The following is a 19,866-nucleotide window of genomic DNA, read 5'->3' as shown; positions in this document are numbered from 1 at the left end:
CAGTAACAACAAAAAGTCTCCAATGGAGACGTTACTGGGCCCGCTCGAGCAAATCGACATCAATGGGAGGGCCTTTACCTTCGGGCTGGAGTGATAGCACAGCGGGTAGGGCGTTCGCCTTACAAGCGGCCAACATGGCCGACCCGAGTTCGATTCCTCCACCCCTCTCGGAGAGCCCGGCAAGCTACCGAGAGTATTCGATATGCCAGACACAGTAACAACAAAGTCTCCAATGGAGACGTTACTGGGCCCGCTCAAGCAAATCGTACCTTTTAGGAAAAACAATTTAAAAGAAAAGCTAGGGCTGGAGCGATAGTGCAGTGGCTAAGGCACTTGTCATGTACATGGTCAACTCAGGTTTGATCTCTGATACCTGATGAGCACGACTGGTGTGCCCCCTCCCCCCCCCCCCCAAAAAAAAGCCCAGAAAACTCAAACAAAAAATAAAGAACAACCAAAAAATACAGCATAAGAAACACAAAGAATAGCATAATACAGGAGGAAGTAAAGGACAGCAATTGATTTGAAGAAAATATGGTGGTATAATTCCTGAAAATGCGTTCACATTGAGGAAACTCAAAAAATTCTGAACAAGATGAATTCCCAAAATTCACACGCAGGTACTTTATAATTAGAACGACAAAACTTCAAAACAGGGACTATGAAAAGCAACAAGCAGAAACATGATGTGTGATATCCGAGAGAACTCTCATTCGACTGTGAGCAGGTTTCTCAACAGAACTTTTATTGGCTAGGAGGGACCGGCAGAGGGGAGTGTCAATATTGGAGGAAATGTACTTTCAGTGAATGAAACTACTCAGCAAGGTTGGCATTCAGAATGGAAGAGAGAGTCAGAGACCTAGTACAGTGGGTAGGGTGCTTGCCTTCCATGTGACCCACCCTGTGTGGTTCCACACTGACACCACATATAGGTGATTCCTGAGCACAGAGCCAGGAGTAAACCCTGAGACCACTGGGTGTGTTCCCGCCCCCAGTATATCAGGGTGGCCCTGACAGCACCATATTACTGGCCTGAGCACTGAACTCTCAGACCCATTGAGCCAGGCCAAGCATGAGAGTGGTTCAGCGGTCCCCTCAGTACTGCTTGAGAGAACTTACCCCTGCAAAAGAAAATAACAGAAAAGAAAAAGGCAAATAGTATCCATTTACAATAGCAAAGATACATGTACACACAAAAACGTTTCTTGGTTATCAGATAAAGGGTTACTCTCCAAGATTTATATGGCACATGTACAGTTTGGCAGAGTCTCCTGCCCCCGCGCCTGGCTTTCCTTGCTGGGGCCCCTTGGAGGGAAGTGGGTTTGAGTTACCCTCCCCGCCCTGACCAGGGCTCCAGCAGCCGAAGACCTCCAGAACCAGCCATCACCATGCTGAGACCACTCACTGCACACATGAAGATACCAGCAGAGGACCAAAGGCATGCGGGTCCTGGGACTGAGATCTCCAAGTCTACTCGGATCGGGGCTGAGCATCCTCCACCCAGATCCTCCAAATTCCAGTAGGCGGGGGTCACACCCACCAACTGGCCCCCTGACGCCATGTAATCCCATCAACGGCCAAGACTCAGAGACTATAAAACCCAGCTCCCAGAAGCGTGCTGCCGCATTTGCAGTCCTGCGACATCTTATTATCTCATTCCTACTTTGGACAAACTGGCAGGCTATCGATTGTAACCTGCCCACACGGCAGAGTCTGGCAAACTCCCCGTGGCGTACCAAATATGCCAAATACCAGTAACAATGATGGGTCTCATTCTCCTAAGTCTAAAAGAGCCTTGAATACGGCACTTTTCTAAAAATCTCAGGGTTAGGACGAAGGAGACGTTACTGGGGCCTGCTCGAGGCAATTGATGAATAACAGGATGGTCGTGATCGTGATGTACAGTTTAACAATAAAAATATCCAATAATCCCAACCAAGAGTAGGGTAGGAGATGAACAGACATTTCCCAAACAAGACATGTGGATGACTATTAGGCAAGTTAAAATGTGCTCATTGTCATTTACGATCAGGGAAAAGTAAATCAAAACAGTGCAAATAGCATCTCATACTCATGAGAATGGCATTTATCAAAAAGTCTGGAGAAAAATAAGTATTGGTGGGGATATGAGAAAGGAACCCTCTCATTCACTATTGGGGCAGAGTTGTCTTGTTCAAGTTCTACGTAAAACAATATAGAAGTTTCTCAAAACAATAAGACTAGAACTCCCATACAAACAAGTGATAATTCTTTATAATAGCGACTCCCAAAACAGTTCAGAAAGAAATATGCACACCTTTGTTCGTGGCAGCTCATAGTACAATGACCAAGATGAGGTCAAGAATTTGTGGAATATATAAACAGTGGACTATTCCGCAGTAGAAAAAGATGAAATCATGAAGTTTGCCACTACTTGTGTAGTCCTAGAGGGTATCATGCTCAACGAAGTCAATCAGAAGGAATGGGACAGACACAGACCTGTTTCTCATCTGTGGGATATAAAGAGACCTCGTAAGGGGAGCAGCAAATCACCAAAGGCAACAGAGCTGAAGGGTAGTTCACTGAGTTTACCTTGGGTAGAGAGGGGAAGGGAGAATGACGGGGGTTCTTGGGATATCGATGGAAGAAGTGAACACTCTGGTAGTGGGTGTGGTCTTGGAACAATAGATGCACGAAACTGTCGATAACAGTATTGTGAATCATGAAACCTCAGTAAAATTGAGAGATTAAAAGCAACAAATAAGTTTTAAAAAGAGTCACAAGAACTACATACTAAAATCTATGAAACCTTCACTGTATCACTGTCATTGTCATCCCTTTGTTCTTCAATTTACTCAAAGGGGCGCCAGTAATGTCTCTATTCCTCCCAGCCCTGAGATTTTAACAACCTCTTCTTACTCGTCTTTTCCCAATGATTGGAGGCTCTTTCAGGGTCAGGGGAATGAGACCTGTTGTCATTACTGGTTTTGGCATATCGAATATGCTTGCCAGGCTCTGCCCGTGTGGACGGGATACTCTCAGTAGCTTGCCTGGCTCTCCGAGAGGCATACATTTATATATTTCTCTCTATGATTTGTTGCCTACTGTCTGAACCCCATAAAATATGGTGTGGTAATTATGGAAAATGGCTAGAAAGTGTCTTATAATGTGTCATTCCGGAAAGTGGCCTGGAGCGTGGCGGTGGTTGGGTAGTGGAGGTTAGCTGCCAGGACTAGGTCCCTTGGGGTGGGGAGGGCTCTCATCCACCCCCTTCTGGGGCACCCCGAGTGAAAACAGCCTGGTGCAGAGTCCCTATGAAACATTACTGAGGGTAATTGTAAATACAGATCAGTGGATTTTCAAGAATAGCACAGCACAGTCCTCCTGTTGTTCAACTACTGTTTCTGGCATATCGAATATGCCACAGGGAGCTTGCCAGGCTCTTCTGTGTGGGCCAGATACTCTCGGTAGCTTGCCGGACTCTCTGAGAGGGGCGGAGGAATTGAACCCCGGGTCGGTCTCGTGCAAGACACATGCCCTACCCTCTGTGCTATTGCTCTATTTCAAGAATAACAGGTCTGAAGGGAAGAGAAGGAAGTAATTGTAGAGCATTAAGAGTGGGAATTGAGGAAAAGGAGGTGATGAGCTGTGATGCTTCAGAACATGGCACCCAAAGCAGTCTGTTGGAATTCAGCCTTGGCTCTTCTGCTTTCTGCTGCCTGATGTGATCTGTGATGGGTTCTTTTATCTCTGTGTTCAAGTATGGATACTTATGATACCTACCTTACAGGTGGTTGCAAACATTGAATCAGTTAACATGTAAAATACTGAGAACATTGTCCTAAATGGAATGATTGCTATGTAAGGTTAGATGTCGTTGTCATTATTATGGATTATTCTCTTGAAATCTAGTTTGCTGGAAAGGGAGAGTCAATAAGGGTAGGAATTATAAAACATTCATTTGATGTGAAAACTCTACATCAAAGGAAGAACTAAAGGTATAAAAGAGGAAAATGAAAATGACAGAAGTTTCTGGAAGAGGAGGGAAATTGTCTAATAGTGATGAGCCTTATACAGCCTTGAAAAAGGTTAGAATTCCTAAATCACTGAGGTTAGGGATAAGGATGGGTTTTGATAAATGGCAGTATATTGGGAGTGGTCAGATGACTTTAATTTTTGTCAACCAGAGAAAGAGATGAGATTGTACAGAAGAAGAAGGAGGGGTTTCCTGATGGAGTTTGGCATCTACTTGGGGTGCTGGGAAAAAGGAAAATTTTATCATGGACAAGTCAAGTATACAATTTCTTTTGCTATGTAAACTAAATATTGTAAGATTTTTCTTCTTCCTATCTCTTTGTAGAAGGTTGCATAGTACATAATTTGAACTGTAAGAACTTTCATTTTGTAAAGGGTTTGTATCTATGAGATAACTTGAATCAATCTGGAGTCTTACAAAACTAATCTTGAATATCATTGAATATGCAGTCTTGATTTTAAGGTGAAAAAATAGCAATAAAAAAGGAAATAAAAGTTCAAAATCTAAAAAAGATCAGAAATCATTAAATTGTGATTAAAAGGTTATTTCTGATTTTTTTTTTAACTAACATGGTGTCACTTTTAAACAAGACACAAAAATTATAGGTTTTTACTCCTACTAAAGGAACTCTAACTTTTAAGTTTTGTTATAGATATTGTTAACAAGAAAAATTCTGTGATTTTTGCAGTTTAAGTATTTTGAGTTTGAGATAATTAAATTTACTCAATTTTGTTTTATTTTTACAGTGATCCTTATGTGAGAGTGACATTGTATGACCCAATGAATGGAATTTTTACAAGTGTGCAAACGAAAACCATTAAAAAGGTTAGACTTAGCAATATTCAAAAATTTTATGTTTTATCTTATATTACAAAATGTAAAAATATTTATTAAGGTATATTTATTATCTTTCAGACTTTGAATCCAAAATGGAATGAAGAAATATTATTCAGAGTAAGTATGTGTTTATCACATCAAAAAAACAAAACGGTTTTCTTAATATGTTAGTTTTAAGTTCTGTGTGATCATTTAAAATGTATTGTAAGAGAATTTTCTTTTATTGATTATTTGGTTTTAGAGCCACATCCAGCTGTCTTTAGGGCTTGCTTTTGGGCCTGCACTCAGGGACCACTCTTGGCAGCTCTGTGGACCACATGGGATTCTGGGGAATTGAACATGGGTCAGCCATGTGCAAGGAAAGCCCTGAACACTGACCTTACCTGCTGTACTATCTCTCCAGACCCAGTATATTTAAAAATGTTTTTTCAGGACTTGGTAGGGAGCATCCCATTTGGTCCCTTGAGCACCACCAGGGCTAATTCCCAAGTGCATAGCCAGAAGTAACCCCTAGGCACTGCTGGGTGTTGTCCCAAAACAAAATCAAATAAATTTTTAAGTAAAATCTGGATATCTCCATGATGATGAAGTCTTGGAGCCATTTATCTTGTCTGGGAAAACTATAAAATCAGTTCTTAATGAAGATACTTAAAAACTTGTAAACTTAGGATTACCATATACTTATATGGTAATGAAACTTTCAGAGACTATGATTGTCTTATTAAAATTTGGGTGTTTTCCCTTAAAGATGATGTGATTTTTCATGTCTCTTCAGTCACATATTGACTAGATTGGAGTTCCAAGCAAGAGGTAATGATGGCTGTCAATACATGGATAGATACATCTTTTGGTTTGTATTTTGGGCCATACCTGGCGATGCTCAAGGGTTTCCTGCCTCTGCATTCAGGGATCATTTCTGCTGGACTTGGGAGCCATATGAAGTGCCAGGGATTCAAGCAGGGTTTGTCACGTGCAAGGGATGTGTCCTACCTGCTGTACTATCTCTCTGGCCCAGGTACATTTCCTTTAACATGCGTTTTATTCTCATAGATAAAATTTATGCTCCCCCTCGTCCCACCTTGCCTTACAACCAAGGCTAATCAGCAGTTATGTTGCTGAAATTTACCTGAACTATACACAGCTATAAACAACTATAAAAGCTGAGCCAAAATTTTCAGGCACGTTAGCTGTGCCCAGAATCACATAATACCATATTCAAAATATGTCCAAAACAATCAATAATCAGGGACTGGAGAGATAGCACAGAGGGTAGGGCATTTGCCTTGCACGTGGCCGACCCAGGGTCGATTTCCAGCATCGCATATGGTCCCCTGAGCATCGCCAGGAGTAACTCCTGAGTGCAGAGCCAGGAGTAACCCCTGTGCATCGCCAGATGTGACCCAAAAAAAAAGCAAATAAATAAATTCACTGTCATTGTCCTCCCGTTGTTCATCGATTTGCTCGAGCAGTCCCAATAACTTCTCCATTGGAGACTTTGTTGTTACTGTGTTTGGCATATCGAATCCATCACGGGTAGCTTGCCAGGCTCTGCCGTGCGGGCGAGATACTCTCGGTAGCTTGCCGGGCTCTCCGAGAGGGACGGAGGAATCAAACTCGGGTCGGCCATGTTGGCTGCGTGCAAGGCAAACGCCCTACCGCTGTGCTATTGCTCCAGTGCAAATAAATAAATAAATAATAAACAAAAAAGTTATGAATAATTGGGATTAGGGAGATGATCATCAATCAAAGGTATGCCTTGCTCTGAATCTGAGGGAATGGCTCTCCTGAGCACTGCTGAGAGTGGCCCTGAAGGTTCCCAGCACCACTAGGGTGCCCCTGGACTTCCCCCAGTACCAAAGGGCCCATGCTGCCTCACAAACTCAGATCCTTGCGTTGAACTGACCAAGTATCCCTGGGTACTACTTGGGAGCTCCCTCCAACTCTCAATAAAGGAAAAGAAATATGAATGATTGTTAGAAGATAGTTAACAGATGCCAATCCCGAGGTGATCTAGATGGTATAATTATTTGTAATAAAAGCTTTTAGAGCACGTTTCATAATCACTTTAACCCATGAGAGAAGGTAATTGTTTTTGAAAATTATCCCAGGAAAGAAGTAGAAGCTATAAAAAAATGAATGAAATAGAATTAGTAAACTCTATAGTATAATTTCTAAAATTAAAAAAAAAAGTTGCTGGATGAGCTAAATAACAGGAAGGAGAAAACAGTGAGAAGAGTCTGTGAACTTGAAGATGGATTATTTGGAGTGGTCTAATCTTAAGAATGGTAAAATAGGGGGTATGATGCCGCCAGCAGGTCAACCTGTACCTGCAGACAAGTGAGTGCATCAGCAGCCTGATGGTGCTTCAGGCTTCCTGACACCCCAAAATTGCCGCTGTGCCTTTGGCCGTACTCCAACAGCTTGGGGGCCAAGTTTACCAAGAAATTAAACAGCCAAAAGTTAAGTAATGTGAGAGCCACACTCACAAATCACCTCCAGCCCTGCTATCCAAGCTCATTTATTGGCCTTATTTCAGAGACCCATAGATAAATCTCAAAAGAGATCAAAAGCACAGTTAATCTCGGCCCCGTGCATGGCTGAACAGACTGGGGTAAATCAGAAGGGGGTGGGTTGGCCTGTGCCTGCCCACGCTGATCCCCCAGCAGCCGCTTGCTTCCACATTCCAAAATCGCTGTCATACCCCCGGCCTGACTCCTCCATCTCAGGACGGACCTCACCAAGATATAATCTGCTGAAAATTCGGGTATGTGGTTTTTGTGACTGAAATCTGCAAGCTTTCTCAGAGTCGGGGTGGGCTACCTCCTCCCACTTCCCAACATACATAGAAGCACTGGCAGTCACCTCCACGAACTAACTCCAGTACCACCCTGTAAGCTCTACTATTGGCCTTGCTTCGGCAAAAGCCAGAGACACAGCAGAGAGTCCCGGAAGACACCATAGAATCAGAGATCCCTATGGACCCCATGCTGAGCCAGTTTCACCCGGGCATTCTAGATGGAGCAGGTGCAGTCTCCCCACCTATTCCAGATGGAATCCTGGTGACCAAGGACTTCCACAAGCAAGGCCTAGGTATGCGGGTTCCAGGATTAAATCTCCATGCTGCATAGCAGCAGAGGTACCGGGCTATCCCTCCCCAGGTCCCCAACTTCTCATCAGCCTGGCTGTCACACCCACAATGTGCCTCTGGCCACCATCTTAGTGCACCAACAGCCCTGGTCCAGAGACGCCCAGTTGAATCCCAAAATGGATTAGTGCCCTACAGAAATGTCTCTGGAACCCCCAACCATCTATAATCTAGGATTCCAGAAGTACACAGCTGCGATACCCATGATATTCAAAATGAGCAGTGGACAATAAATGAGCGAGCATCTGCCCCTGGCAGGCAGGCTTGAATGGTGATGGGAAAATTTGAGCAAAACATAATGCCCAAAAGTAGAGAGAGAGTGTTGGGGAAATTGCCTGCCATGGAGGCAGGGTGAGAACTGGGAAGGGAGGCAGATATACTGGGGACACTGGTTGTGGAAAGGATGCACTGGTAGAGAGGTAGGGGATATTCTATCATTGTACTGCTGAATCTCAAACATGAAAGCTTTGTAACTGTATCTCACGGTGATTCAAAAAAAAAGGAAAAAAAAGTAATGTGGATTTCATGCCCAATTCAATCAGCTTAATCAATGACTGAAAAAGCAGTACTCCTACATTAAAAAAAAATAATAATAATAATGGCAAAATCACTGTCACTGTCCTCCCGTTGTTCATAAATTTGCTCGAGCGAGCCCAGTAATACCTCCATCGTGGAGATATCCTGGTATGTGGAGAGTCTGCTCTCCACAGAGAGTGGACACAGTTTCCAAGTGTGTAAATACAAAAAGGGGCAGCGGAGCTCCATCTCTCCCACTGCCTATGTTACGTAGTCTCAGGCCGCTTCCCCCACCCTGTGGAGGTTGATGGCAATGGACAGGCGAAGAAGGAAACGAGGGCCAAGTTGGTCTCAATTGCCGTTTATTCCAATCTCATCTCCATTCACTTCTGACTCCCTCTGCTTCTCCCCCAGCCATGTTATTTCATTCTCCTTCTTGATCCCCCCTTCATTCTCCTTCTGCCTCCCTCATTATCCTTCTCCCCCTAGCTCTGGATCCCCCAGCCCTCTATTACTGTCACTGTCACTGTCCTCCCATTGTTCATTGATTTGCTCGAGCGGGCCCAGTAACATTGTGAGACTTGTTACTGTGTTTTGCATATCGAATATGTCACGGGTAGCTTGCCAGGCTTTGCCGTGCAGGCAAGATACTCTCGGTAGCTTGCCTGGCTCTCCAAGAGGGGCGGAGGAATCGAACTCGGGCCGGTCATGTTGGCTGCGTGTAAGGCTAACGCCCTACTGCTGTGTTATCGCTCCAGCCCAGCCCTCTCTTACAGTCTAGTTAAATCCCAAAGCATGAGGTGTTGGGGCTTACACATAGGTATGGTCACAATCAAAAGGGGTAAATTTCTTTCCCTTGGGGAATGTCACTTCTATGACAGATACTCTCTCAGCAGGATGACCCACCCTAGAGCAGAGTCCCCTGGGTGTGTTTCTCCTCTCCTTGTCCAACAAACATAGAAGCATTCATAATATAAATCATTTTTGTATGGACACAGTAAGAGATACTTTAAGCTTAGAATTGCTCTCCTAGTGGCATCTCAATCTCAGACTACAGTGCTCAGACCAGATAGTCTTTTCTATCCCTAGCAGGGTCCTAGTCTCATCATTACATGTGGATCATGGCAGCATTTGTCTATGATAAAGTTCTTAACTTATAGTTAAGAATCGTGGCTCTTTAGCCTGGCCCATTTCAATGCCAGGGTAGCTCACAGCTTGCCCTGGATCCATTCAGTCCCTCATTGGGACCCTGCTTTTGGGGTGCTAGGAACAAAGGGCTTAAGTCAAGGAAGCAGATGCCTGGGAATGAATACTATTAGAAATTAATTAAATCCTAAGTTACAAAAGCATAATATTAACCATCTTTCTGTGTCCATACAAAAGGACATTTTTTTAAAAAGTAAACTGTTCAAAAGATATAAGGAGAGGAGAAGGACAGTATTAGCTTACAATACAAGTTCAGTGTCCTTAGAAGGATCTGACCTTACAAATCAACAGAGTCTGATTAGGGGAAAAAAGCTGATTAACTGGTTGGGGAGGAGAGCATAGAGAAGTTACAGATAAGCACAAAAGAATGGGAGTGACTCGGGAGCACTGTGATGGGTGTAACCTAATAAACCTAAGCTCCTTGTGGCAAGGGAGAAAGGACAAATCAATGTCATCCTGTACCAGGAGCAAAGGAGTTTCACTCCTGACGTTTCTTCTTGAAGATCCATTGGACAACTCTGTACTTCCTGTCCTTGACAGTCCAGAATCTGCTGAAGACCAGATGTGAGTCCCGAAAGGGAACTTGTTTTTGCAGGGAATATAAGTAAAAGGTTCCACCGAACCACAGCGTACAGCAGGGCACTCTGGATTCCCAGAATTCAGGAAGCAGCAGGCAGCCAGGGTTTCAGCTTGGTTGAACCCCTGTAGTCATCCCTAAAAGTCTACCAAATTTTTGCAGGAACCAGGCTGGAGAATTTAGTAGCAGTATTGTGGTAACCACTCTTCTAGGTGTTTTTTGTGTGTGTTTGTGAAGCAGATTCATTAAGATAATATTTTACATAGTGTGTAAATCACACATTCAAATTGAATAATTTAGTGGGTTTGGGTATATTTACAGTGTGACAAAACCCTTTCCAAAATAAACTTTGTATTTCACTAGTCTCTGCAAAAAAAAAAAATCCCATTGGATATGACTACCAATTTTCTCCCACTATTGGATAACCATCGATCTGCTTTCTCTCCAGCTAAAAACCAGTCTCCTTTTTACCCCTTATTTGTGTGTTTTGGACATTTTCTATAAATGGTATCATACAGCATGCGTCTCTTTATATATGACTTCTTTCATTTACATGTTTTCAGGATTCAGCTTTGTCATAGCATATATCATTTCTTTTTTTTTTTGTCAACAGTTCATTGTATGGATTAATAGCTGATGTGTGGGTAAATAAAATATCATGGATGTTTGGGTTGTTTTCACTTGCTATGTATTTGAATAATAGGACCATGAGCATTTTTTAAAATTGAATTACCATGAGATAGACCATTACAAAGCTGGCCATGATTGGCCATTAGTTATGGGTCTCTGGAACAAGGCCAGTATATAGTGAGAGTTTATATATGTCTGTGTGGGGACAGATTTTTTTCATTTGGAGATTTTTATACCTAGACGGGGATTGCTGGATCACATGAGGAACTGAGAAAAGCCAAACATTTTCTTCAAGTGACTGTACCGTTCTATATTCTCACCAACAACAGTGAGAGTTATAGTCTCATAACATGTATTCTTTTCTGTCTTTTAATTACAGCTCTCTCAGAAGTGCTTCTCCTGCTGGGTTCCGCTTGCATTTTCCTCATGATTAGCAATGTTGAGCCTCTTTCTCTGGGTCTCTTTACCAGTTGTGTATCTTCCTGTTTTGATCCTTTGCTCATTTTATATTTGGGCTATTTGCCTTTTTAAAAAGCAGTGTTTTTTTTAATGAGTCATCATTCCTTATATTTTTAAAGATTCCTTGTTAGATAAATTATTTGTTAAAATTTTTCTCTGTCTTCAACATGGAGAGTATCATGCTAAGTGAAATGAGTCAGAGAGAGAGAGAGAGACAGAATGACTTCACTCATTTATGGAGTATAAAGTAACAGAATGGAAGCCTAACACCCAAGAATAATAGAGATAAGGGCCAGGAGGATCACTCTACGGCTTGGAAGCCAGCCTCACATGCTAGGGGAAAAGGCAGTGAGATAGAGAAGGGACCACTAAGTGAACGATGCTTAGAGAGCTTGCTCAGGATGGGAGATGTGTGCTGAAACATGATGGCCAAACATGATGGCCACTTACTACCTGTCCTGTAAACCATAACACCCGAAAGGAGAGAGTAAAAGGGAATGTGCCTGCCTCAGAGGTGGGCGGAGGTGGGGTGTAGAGTTGAGGTGGGGGTGGCATGAAGGTTACTGGGAACATTGGTGGTAGAGAATGGGCAATGGTGGAGGGATGAGTATGCGATCGTTGTATGAATGAAACGTAATCACGAAAGCTTATAAGTCTGTAACTGTACCTCACGGTGATTCATTAAAAAAATACATTAAAAATAAACTTTTTAAGTAATAAAAAAATTAAATAATGCTGATATAAAAATTTTTTTTTCTCCATCTGTATAAAAAATTTTTTTTCTCCATCTGTCTTTTGACTTTATTGTTATTGGCCTAAAAATCAGAACTTTTATTTTGATGCTCTTTTGTTATCTGTTTTTGTTTGTTGTTGTTTGTGGTTTTTTTGTTGTCAGTTATTATCCATATTGTTTTTAATCTATCTCTTGACCAGTGGGAGGTCAGTTTTGGAGACTTCCACTTGGCTTTCACACAGCAACAGTGTTTTCTCACAAGCCAGAGATACAGGTAGAAATGTTATGGATGAAGATCTAGACTTTACTTGTTGTGTGTAATCCCAGTTTATTTAATGTAGTTTTATTGTGATTTTTGCAGTGCTGGGATTAATCCAGGCCTCCTGAAGGCAAAATATATTTTATCACTGAACCAGATACTTGGTTTCCCAATCCCAATTTTAAACTTGAAAATTAAGAAATGACAAGTTGGCAAACCCACAAAATCAGTGGACTCAGTATAAGCTGGATGTTAGCTGGGACTCCATGCATTCTCTGGCCTTGCTCAGGCCTTTGCTATAGCCTGAAAACCTGGACAGTCAACACAACCCTTGCTTCCAACAGTGCTCAATCCCGCCGAGTAATCATTTTCTTTCAGTTCACTATCACTATCACTATCACTGTCACTATCACTATCACTATCAACCCGTTGTTCATTGATTTGCTCCAGCAGGCACCAGTAACGTCTCCATCCGTCCCTGTCACGTGTTAGTGCAGCCCGATGGCATAATGGGGGCTCTTTCAAGGTCAGGGAAATGAGGACCATCATTGTTACTGTTTCGGAATATCGAGTACACCAACGAATAATAGGCTTTGCCATGTAGGCGGGATACTCTTGGTAGCTTGCTGGGCTCTCTGAGAGGGATGGAGGCTTTTGGGGCAGCCTCTAATCACCTTTACAGGTGTTCCCAGTCAGGCGTATATGCAGGCAAGATACTCTTGGTAGCCTGCCGGTTTCTCTGAGAGCGAGAACTAGACAGTAAGAGGTCTGTTCCTTCACTTAGAATCATCTAAATACATGACCATAGGACCTTTGGAATCGTTCCAACAAACACTTTCGACAGCAAGTCCTTCCTTCTAGGGACTAGGTCACTTCTTCAGTTATTGGGGCTTTTGGATGTGAAAACAATGGCCCAGGTCAGATAACTGTTCCAGACAATACTCCTATTGCATGGCCACCCTAACTTGCTGCATCTCCATTCTTGCCTTCTTGAGATGGTAGTGGTCTTCTACAACATCCCTGGCCATCAGCCTGTTTTGTTCTAGGGCTGCCAGTCTCTTCTCTCTGCAGGACAGGTTAACCTCTACTGCCCTCCAGCCTGGCCACTCATCAGTGTTGGTCACTCCCTTGGGCTGAGTGACTCCAGCTGCCCTCTGCCACTTGAGAAGCTCTGTGCCCTGCTCTCCTGCTGTCAGTCCTGGCTTGTAGAGTAGAGAGTCACCACCACATGTCCTGGTGTGCTGCTACCTTCTGTCCCCCAATACACAAGCTCCATGCCTGTCATTAGTATGTTCCTCTGGACCCTCCATGGAACAGAAGCATCCAAAAGGTGCTTGGCCTACTGCGATGTGAATATCAGTAAACTCCTATCCATGATATAGTACATATGAGGCACTGTAGCACTGTCCTCCCATTGTTCATCGATTTGCTTGAGCAGGCACCATTGTAACGTCTCCACTGTGAGACTTGTTACTGTTTTCGGCATATCGAATACGCCATGGGGAGCTTGCCAGGCTCTGCCACCAGCATGGAATACTCTCGGTAGCTTGCTGGCCTCTCCGAGAGGGATGGAGGAATTGAACCCAGGTTGGCCACATGCAAGGCAAACACCCTACCTGCTGTGCTATCGCTCCAGCTCCACCCAGTGCAGACTACTTAATTAATTCTTTGCTGGGTTATGCTGGGATTTATCACTGGTTATGTTAGGGTTTTTGTTGTTGTTGTTTGTTTTTGTTTTGGGGGCACACTGGGCAGTGTTCAGGGCTGACTCCTAGCTTGGCACTCAGTAGTCACTGCTACCTAGTAGGACTTCAACCAGATGCAGTGCCAGGGATTGAACCCAAGTTGACCGTGTGAAAGCAAGTGCCCTCCTCGCTGCCCTGCCCCCCTCCACTGGTTATTTTCTTATATCCAGGGGAGAAGTAGGGGCAGTTTCTCTTTTTTTTGTTTTGCTTTTGTTTTTGTTTTTTGGCTTTTTTGAGTCACACCCTGTAATGCTCAGGGGTTACTCCTCACTCTGCACTCAGGAATTACTCCATTACTCCCAGCAGTGCTAGAGGGACCATATGGGATGCAGAGGAATTGAACCCGGGTCAGCCGCATGCAGGGCAAACGCCCTACCCTCTGTGCTGTCACTCTGGCCCCAGGCCCCAGGGGCAGTTTCTGAGGAACGCCCTATCCTCACAAGGAAGAAACCATGGCAGTAACAACTCCTGCCTGGGTCAAGTGATTCCTCTTTTTTCAAAGGAATCAGCAGCTCCAGTCTAAGCCGTGATGGCTTGCGACCTGCAGAGCCCAGGTCCTCAGGAAATCCAGCCAAACCCGCCTTTTTTACATGCCATAGCTTCCAGTTTTCTGAGTCCAACCTAGTCGCTGAGCATTCAGCGTCCGGGAGCTCTTCTGCCCTGTGAACTCTGCCTGAGCTGGGCCCTGAGAGTGTCCTCTCCGGCATCCAAGGTGACGTGGGTCTCTTTATAAGCTCCCCCAAAGCCCTCTATCACTCAGCTTTAACCTCTGGCTGTCTGTTAGCAGCCTTTATTTTCTCAGAATCTCTCTGTAAGGCATCAGCCCAGCATAGGTTCCATTTCCACCCTCCCACCCCCGTATCTCCACCCACCATACAAGGCTCTAAAACATTTCCCTGGCGGCATGGGTTTTTTCCCACTGGTCGTCACTGGAGAAATCTTTGGGAATTGGGTTAGCGCCTTCCAGGGACCCTAAGAGTTCCGTGTTTTCTTCAGGACAAGGAGCTCTTTCAAGTTAGGTGTGTGTAGTTGACTCCCCCAGCCTGTATCTTCTTCAAGAAATAGGCACTATGATGGGTTTGGTATGCAGGGGTTGACTGGGGCAGCACTGTCATTTTGAGAAGAATGCCCAGATGCGGAGAGCCTTCCCACCATGGTGCAGGAGAGGAGCCAAAGACTGATGAGGCAGGCCTTCCACTTCTGGCCCCGGAAGGTTACATCTGTCTGAGGAGGAGACGCCGAGCCACAGGTTGTTTGGGTTGGGAGGTCCAGTGTTGGTTGGGTTCAGATCCCTACTGTGCCAGCGGAACTCAAGGGAGGTTCAGAGGTACATGGACGATTAGGGGCTGTCAGCCTTCCTCATGATAGTTTCTCTTGAAAAAGATCTGAGTGACTCAACTCTGGTTATTCAAGTTGTGATAATGAAGCACACAGACTGATAATAAAGTAGTCCTCAGAGTAGTCACTGTAGCACTGTCCTCCCATCGTTCACGGATTTGCTCTAGCGGGCACCAGTAATGTCTCCATTGTGAGACATGTTAATGTTTTTGGCATATCAAATATGCTATAGGGAGCTTGCCAGGCTCTGCCGTGCGGGTGGGGTACTCTTGGTTGCTTGCCGGGCTCTCCGAGAGGGATGGAGGAATCCAAACTCTGTTGGCCGCGTGTAAGGCAAACGTCCTACCTGCTGTGCTACTGCTGTGCTCCAGAGTTGTCACTAAGTAATCAAAATGAAAAAAGATGATAGATAAAATTCCATCAGAAAATAAATTGGAATGCCCAGAAGTGTTCAATAGTTTTATAAAAACAAAACAAAAAGAAAAGAGTAAAGCCAAAAAAAAATTTTTTTTCCTCTGGTTCCAAAATATTTAAAGTAGAATTCAGTACTGCAAATATATCTAGGAAAAAAGCCATATACATATGATAATAAAATAATATACCTTTAGACAAGTTTTGGATAAAAAAAAGAAATAAATCAGAACACATTTTTTTATAAAAAGTTTTATTTTTGCTAACACCCAGCAATGTTCAGGGGCTACTTCTGGCTCTGCATATAGGAATTATTCCTAGAGGTACTCAGGGGATCATATGTGGTGCCAGGGCTTGAACCTAGGTTGTATACAAGCAAGGCAAGCACCCTACCTGCCGCACTATTGCTCCAGCCCCTCAGAACACATTTTAACCAAAGGAAAATTAAAAAATAACATCAAAATAAGGAATTAACTATGAGTGCATGGAAATTTGCACTCCTCAGGCTGGGAAAATAACTCCAAGGGCCTTTGCCTGCATGCACAAGGCCCTGTATTTTCTCCCTCTTTATCTACTAATCACCGGCAGGAAGACCTAGGGGGTGACTGGTGGTCTCCGTTACAGCTGGGCCTGAGCACCACATTACAGGCCCCTGATCTCCCCACACTGCTTGGGGGAGGAATTCCCTCAAAAACAAAACTTTAAAAGTAGACTCAAATGACCAATACCAGGAATGAAAGGAACATCATAGAGACCTTGAAAACATATCTAGAGGCAGGAGAGAGAGTCTGGGCCCGGCAAGCTACCAAGAGTATCCCGCCTACACAGCCTGGCAAGCTCCCCGTGGCGTATTCGATATGCCAAAAACAGTAACAACAGGTCTTACAATGGAGACGTTACTGGTGCCCGCTTGAGCAAATCGATGAACAACAGGAGGACAGTACTACTGCAGTGCTGCTATGGTTTATAGATGTTAACACAAAAATTAGGAAGGACGGGGTGGGAACGATATTACAGCAGATAGGGCATTTGCCTTGACACCAGTAGACCGGGTTCAATCCGTGACATCCCATGTGATTCCCTGAGCCTGCCAGAAGTGATCTATGAGTGCAGAGCTAGGAGTAAGCACTGAACACCGTTGGGTGTGGCCCCAAAACAAAAACAGTAAGAAAGTTATTTGTAAATTATAAACTTGAGCCAGAACTCTTGTTACCTTTTGCTTTTTTTTTTTTTTCAAAAAAAATTTAGTTTCACTATTGCCAAATGTTTTAGCTGGGTTGCTATATTCTGAGATCACAGACTGCATTTATTTCAATCAGAAATATATTGCAAGGATAATTGGGTAGGGTGTTTGCCTTGCACGCAACCGACCTGGGTGACCCGGGTTCGATTCCTCCGCCCCTCTCAGAGAGCCCGGCAAACTACCGAGAGTATCTCGCCTGCACAGCAAAGCCTGGCAAGCTACCCGTGACGTATTCGGTATGCCAAATACAGTAACAACAAGTCTCAGTGAATTGGGTATTATCAGTATGGATCAATGCTCATGGATGACTTGGTACTTTGAGTACACTGTCACTGTCAGTCTTCCCGTTGCTCATCGATTTGCTTGAGCGGGCCCAGTAACATCTCCGTTGTAACAGTTGTTACTGTGTTTGGCATATCGAATACGTCACGGGGAGCTTGCCAGGCTTTGCCGTGCGGGTGAGATTCTCTCGATAGCTTTCTGGGTTCTCCGAGAGGGGCGGAGGAATCGAACTTGGCTTGGCCATGTTGGCTACATGCAAGGCGAATGCCCTACCCACGGTGCTATCCTACTTTGAGTAGGACACTATTATGTGGAGTCCTCTTTTCCGTTTTGTCGTTTGTATCATTAATTATACATAGCACAAAATGTTTTCAGTTGAGTATAAAAGTATAAATATTTTGCAGTTAAAAGCTTACTGAACTGGCAGATAGCCAAATGGAAATTGTGAGAGAAGTTAAAAAGGGGCCTTTATGTCTTGGAGAAAACATTAAGTTCAAAGAAAGTTTTGTGGAGAACTGTGATTGGTAGATGGACAGAGAAGGATCCACATGGAAGTTAGTGCACAGTGGCGACAGTCTACACTTAGAGCTGCCAGGACTGCAAAGTCTATCCTGTGGCAAGAGCATACGGCAAACCCAACCCTCTCCTGTCCCATAGTCTATCACTCAGCTCCTACCTTTCACCTCTAGGTAGTGAAGAGTAGATTTATTTACATCATGCCTGTATGTTCATTGACATACCCGCACTGTTTGCAGGCACTGTAACTTACATATGATAGATCATTTTAGGACCCTTCTCCCTCAGTGCTCGGGAGTCGTGGGGATATTCAGTTAGACTCTGTGGATCTGATGGTTCAGCACTTGGGCCGGGGGTGTCATTGCAGCCTGGGTCATGCTGGAAGTGATCAGGAGGTGGCAGGACTGTCTTCAGGGGTGCTCATGGAGCCAGCAGTGCTGGCTGTGAGACTCAGGGCCCCCCATGTGTAAGATCTGCACTGCAGCCTTGGCATCTCCCTGACTCCCCGGAGAGCTGTGTTTATAAAGACAGATAACCCATGATTTACTTTCCACAAAGCCTCCATCCACTGGCGCTGGTCTGGTCTTTTTCTACCTTGTGTATTTTTATGCAGATATTTATATTCTCCCGCCTCCACAAAGGAGGGGGAGGTGATGTTTTCCTGGTCTTGTTTCCCAGGCACTCGGCTAATGCTTGTCATTCTGATGGTCTCAGTTTCCACTCAGTGATGTTCCCTGTCAGCTCTGAATCCTGGAACCACCTTCTCAGGGTGACGAGTAGCACACTGAGCATCACAAAAGGGACAGCGCCACATGCCCTCAAGTGAGTGTCTAGAGGACATGTGGGACTTTGGGGGCATTTCCTAAGGCCAGGCGATTGGGAAACTCTAGCACAGAGGATCCTTTCAGCTTCATGTTAATAGATCTTTGTTTGTTTGTTTGTGGCCACACCTGGCAGTGCCCAGGGCTTACTCCTGGCTCTGCTCTCAGGGATCACTTCTGGTAGAACATGGGTATCATATGTGATGATGGGGATTGATCCCGGGTTGACTGTCTGCAGGGCAAATGCCCTACCTGCTGTGCTTTTTGCTTTAGCCCCTTTACATAATAGTCTTAAAGTGTCCACTAATGTTAGCAAAAACATCAACAATTTTTTTAATCTCTAAGAACAATAAACACAAGACTGGTTTGTGGTTATTGCAGAATCTGAATCGAATCCTGTGTGACTAGCCTACCCACCATTCTCTTGGTTTTCTGTCCCAGGACCCACCATGTTGTAGCAGTTCCAAATGTGGAATCTTTAGCCAGAGAGACAGTACGGTAGGGAAGGCATTTGCCTGGCATTTACATGGTCAACTGATCTTTGACATCCTATGTGGTCTTCTGAGCCCTACCAGGAGTATAGGGCCAGGAGTAAGCCTTGAGCATCAACAGGTGTGGCTTAAAACCCAAAACCCAAAACAAAAACAAATGTTGAATCTTCACACAGTGATGTTGAAGGGCAGTTGTCTTCCACATGCCACATTAATTTAATTTGGAGTCCACATTTAGTGGTACTTGGGGGTCTCCTTGTGGCTCTGTGCTTGGGGTTGCTCATGGGAACCACATGGTATGGAGGGCTGACCAGGCTTCCTACATGCAGATTGTTTTCCTGAAGACTCACTGAGAACTTTACTTCACATCTCTTGGGCAGAAATTTGTGTATTTTGGACCCTGTCATTAGTTAGACAAACTGGAATTATCATGAGTCCAATCAGTGCGGGTGACCATCTATCTCTGGTACTTGTTGCCATGTGATATTTGAATAAAATCAAAATTCTGTCATCCAGGATGAAGAATTGTGCCCCACTAAGTACTAAGTACTAGGTATTACTAAAATGATAAGTAAACAATGGTATGTCCATACTATAAAATTTTCATTGGCTGTTCTTTAAAAAAAAGTCTGTGTCAATAAA

The 19,866-nt window shown here is 44.1% G+C and overlaps 1 protein-coding gene across 2 annotated transcripts in view; it reads left to right on the top strand.

Moving 5' to 3' along the window:
* The window catches only part of NEDD4 (NEDD4 E3 ubiquitin protein ligase), a 242,778-nt gene that overhangs the window by 69,630 nt on the left and 153,282 nt on the right, over positions 1 to 19,866 (top strand). For both annotated transcript variants that reach the window (XM_056115486.1, XM_056115487.1), the window contains 2 exons: positions 4,762 to 4,840; positions 4,931 to 4,969. In XM_056115486.1, the coding sequence (XP_055971461.1) occupies positions 4,762 to 4,840; positions 4,931 to 4,969 (118 nt within the window). The remainder of the gene's footprint in view (positions 1 to 4,761; positions 4,841 to 4,930; positions 4,970 to 19,866) is intronic.

Source organism: Sorex fumeus, unplaced genomic scaffold, assembly GCF_029834395.1.
Source record: "Sorex fumeus unplaced genomic scaffold, SorFum_2.1 ptg000029l, whole genome shotgun sequence".
In the NCBI taxonomy this organism is placed as follows: Eukaryota; Metazoa; Chordata; class Mammalia; order Eulipotyphla; family Soricidae; genus Sorex; species Sorex fumeus.
Note: the sequence above shows the minus strand (reverse complement) of the source record. Positions and strands in the feature narration are given on the sequence as shown.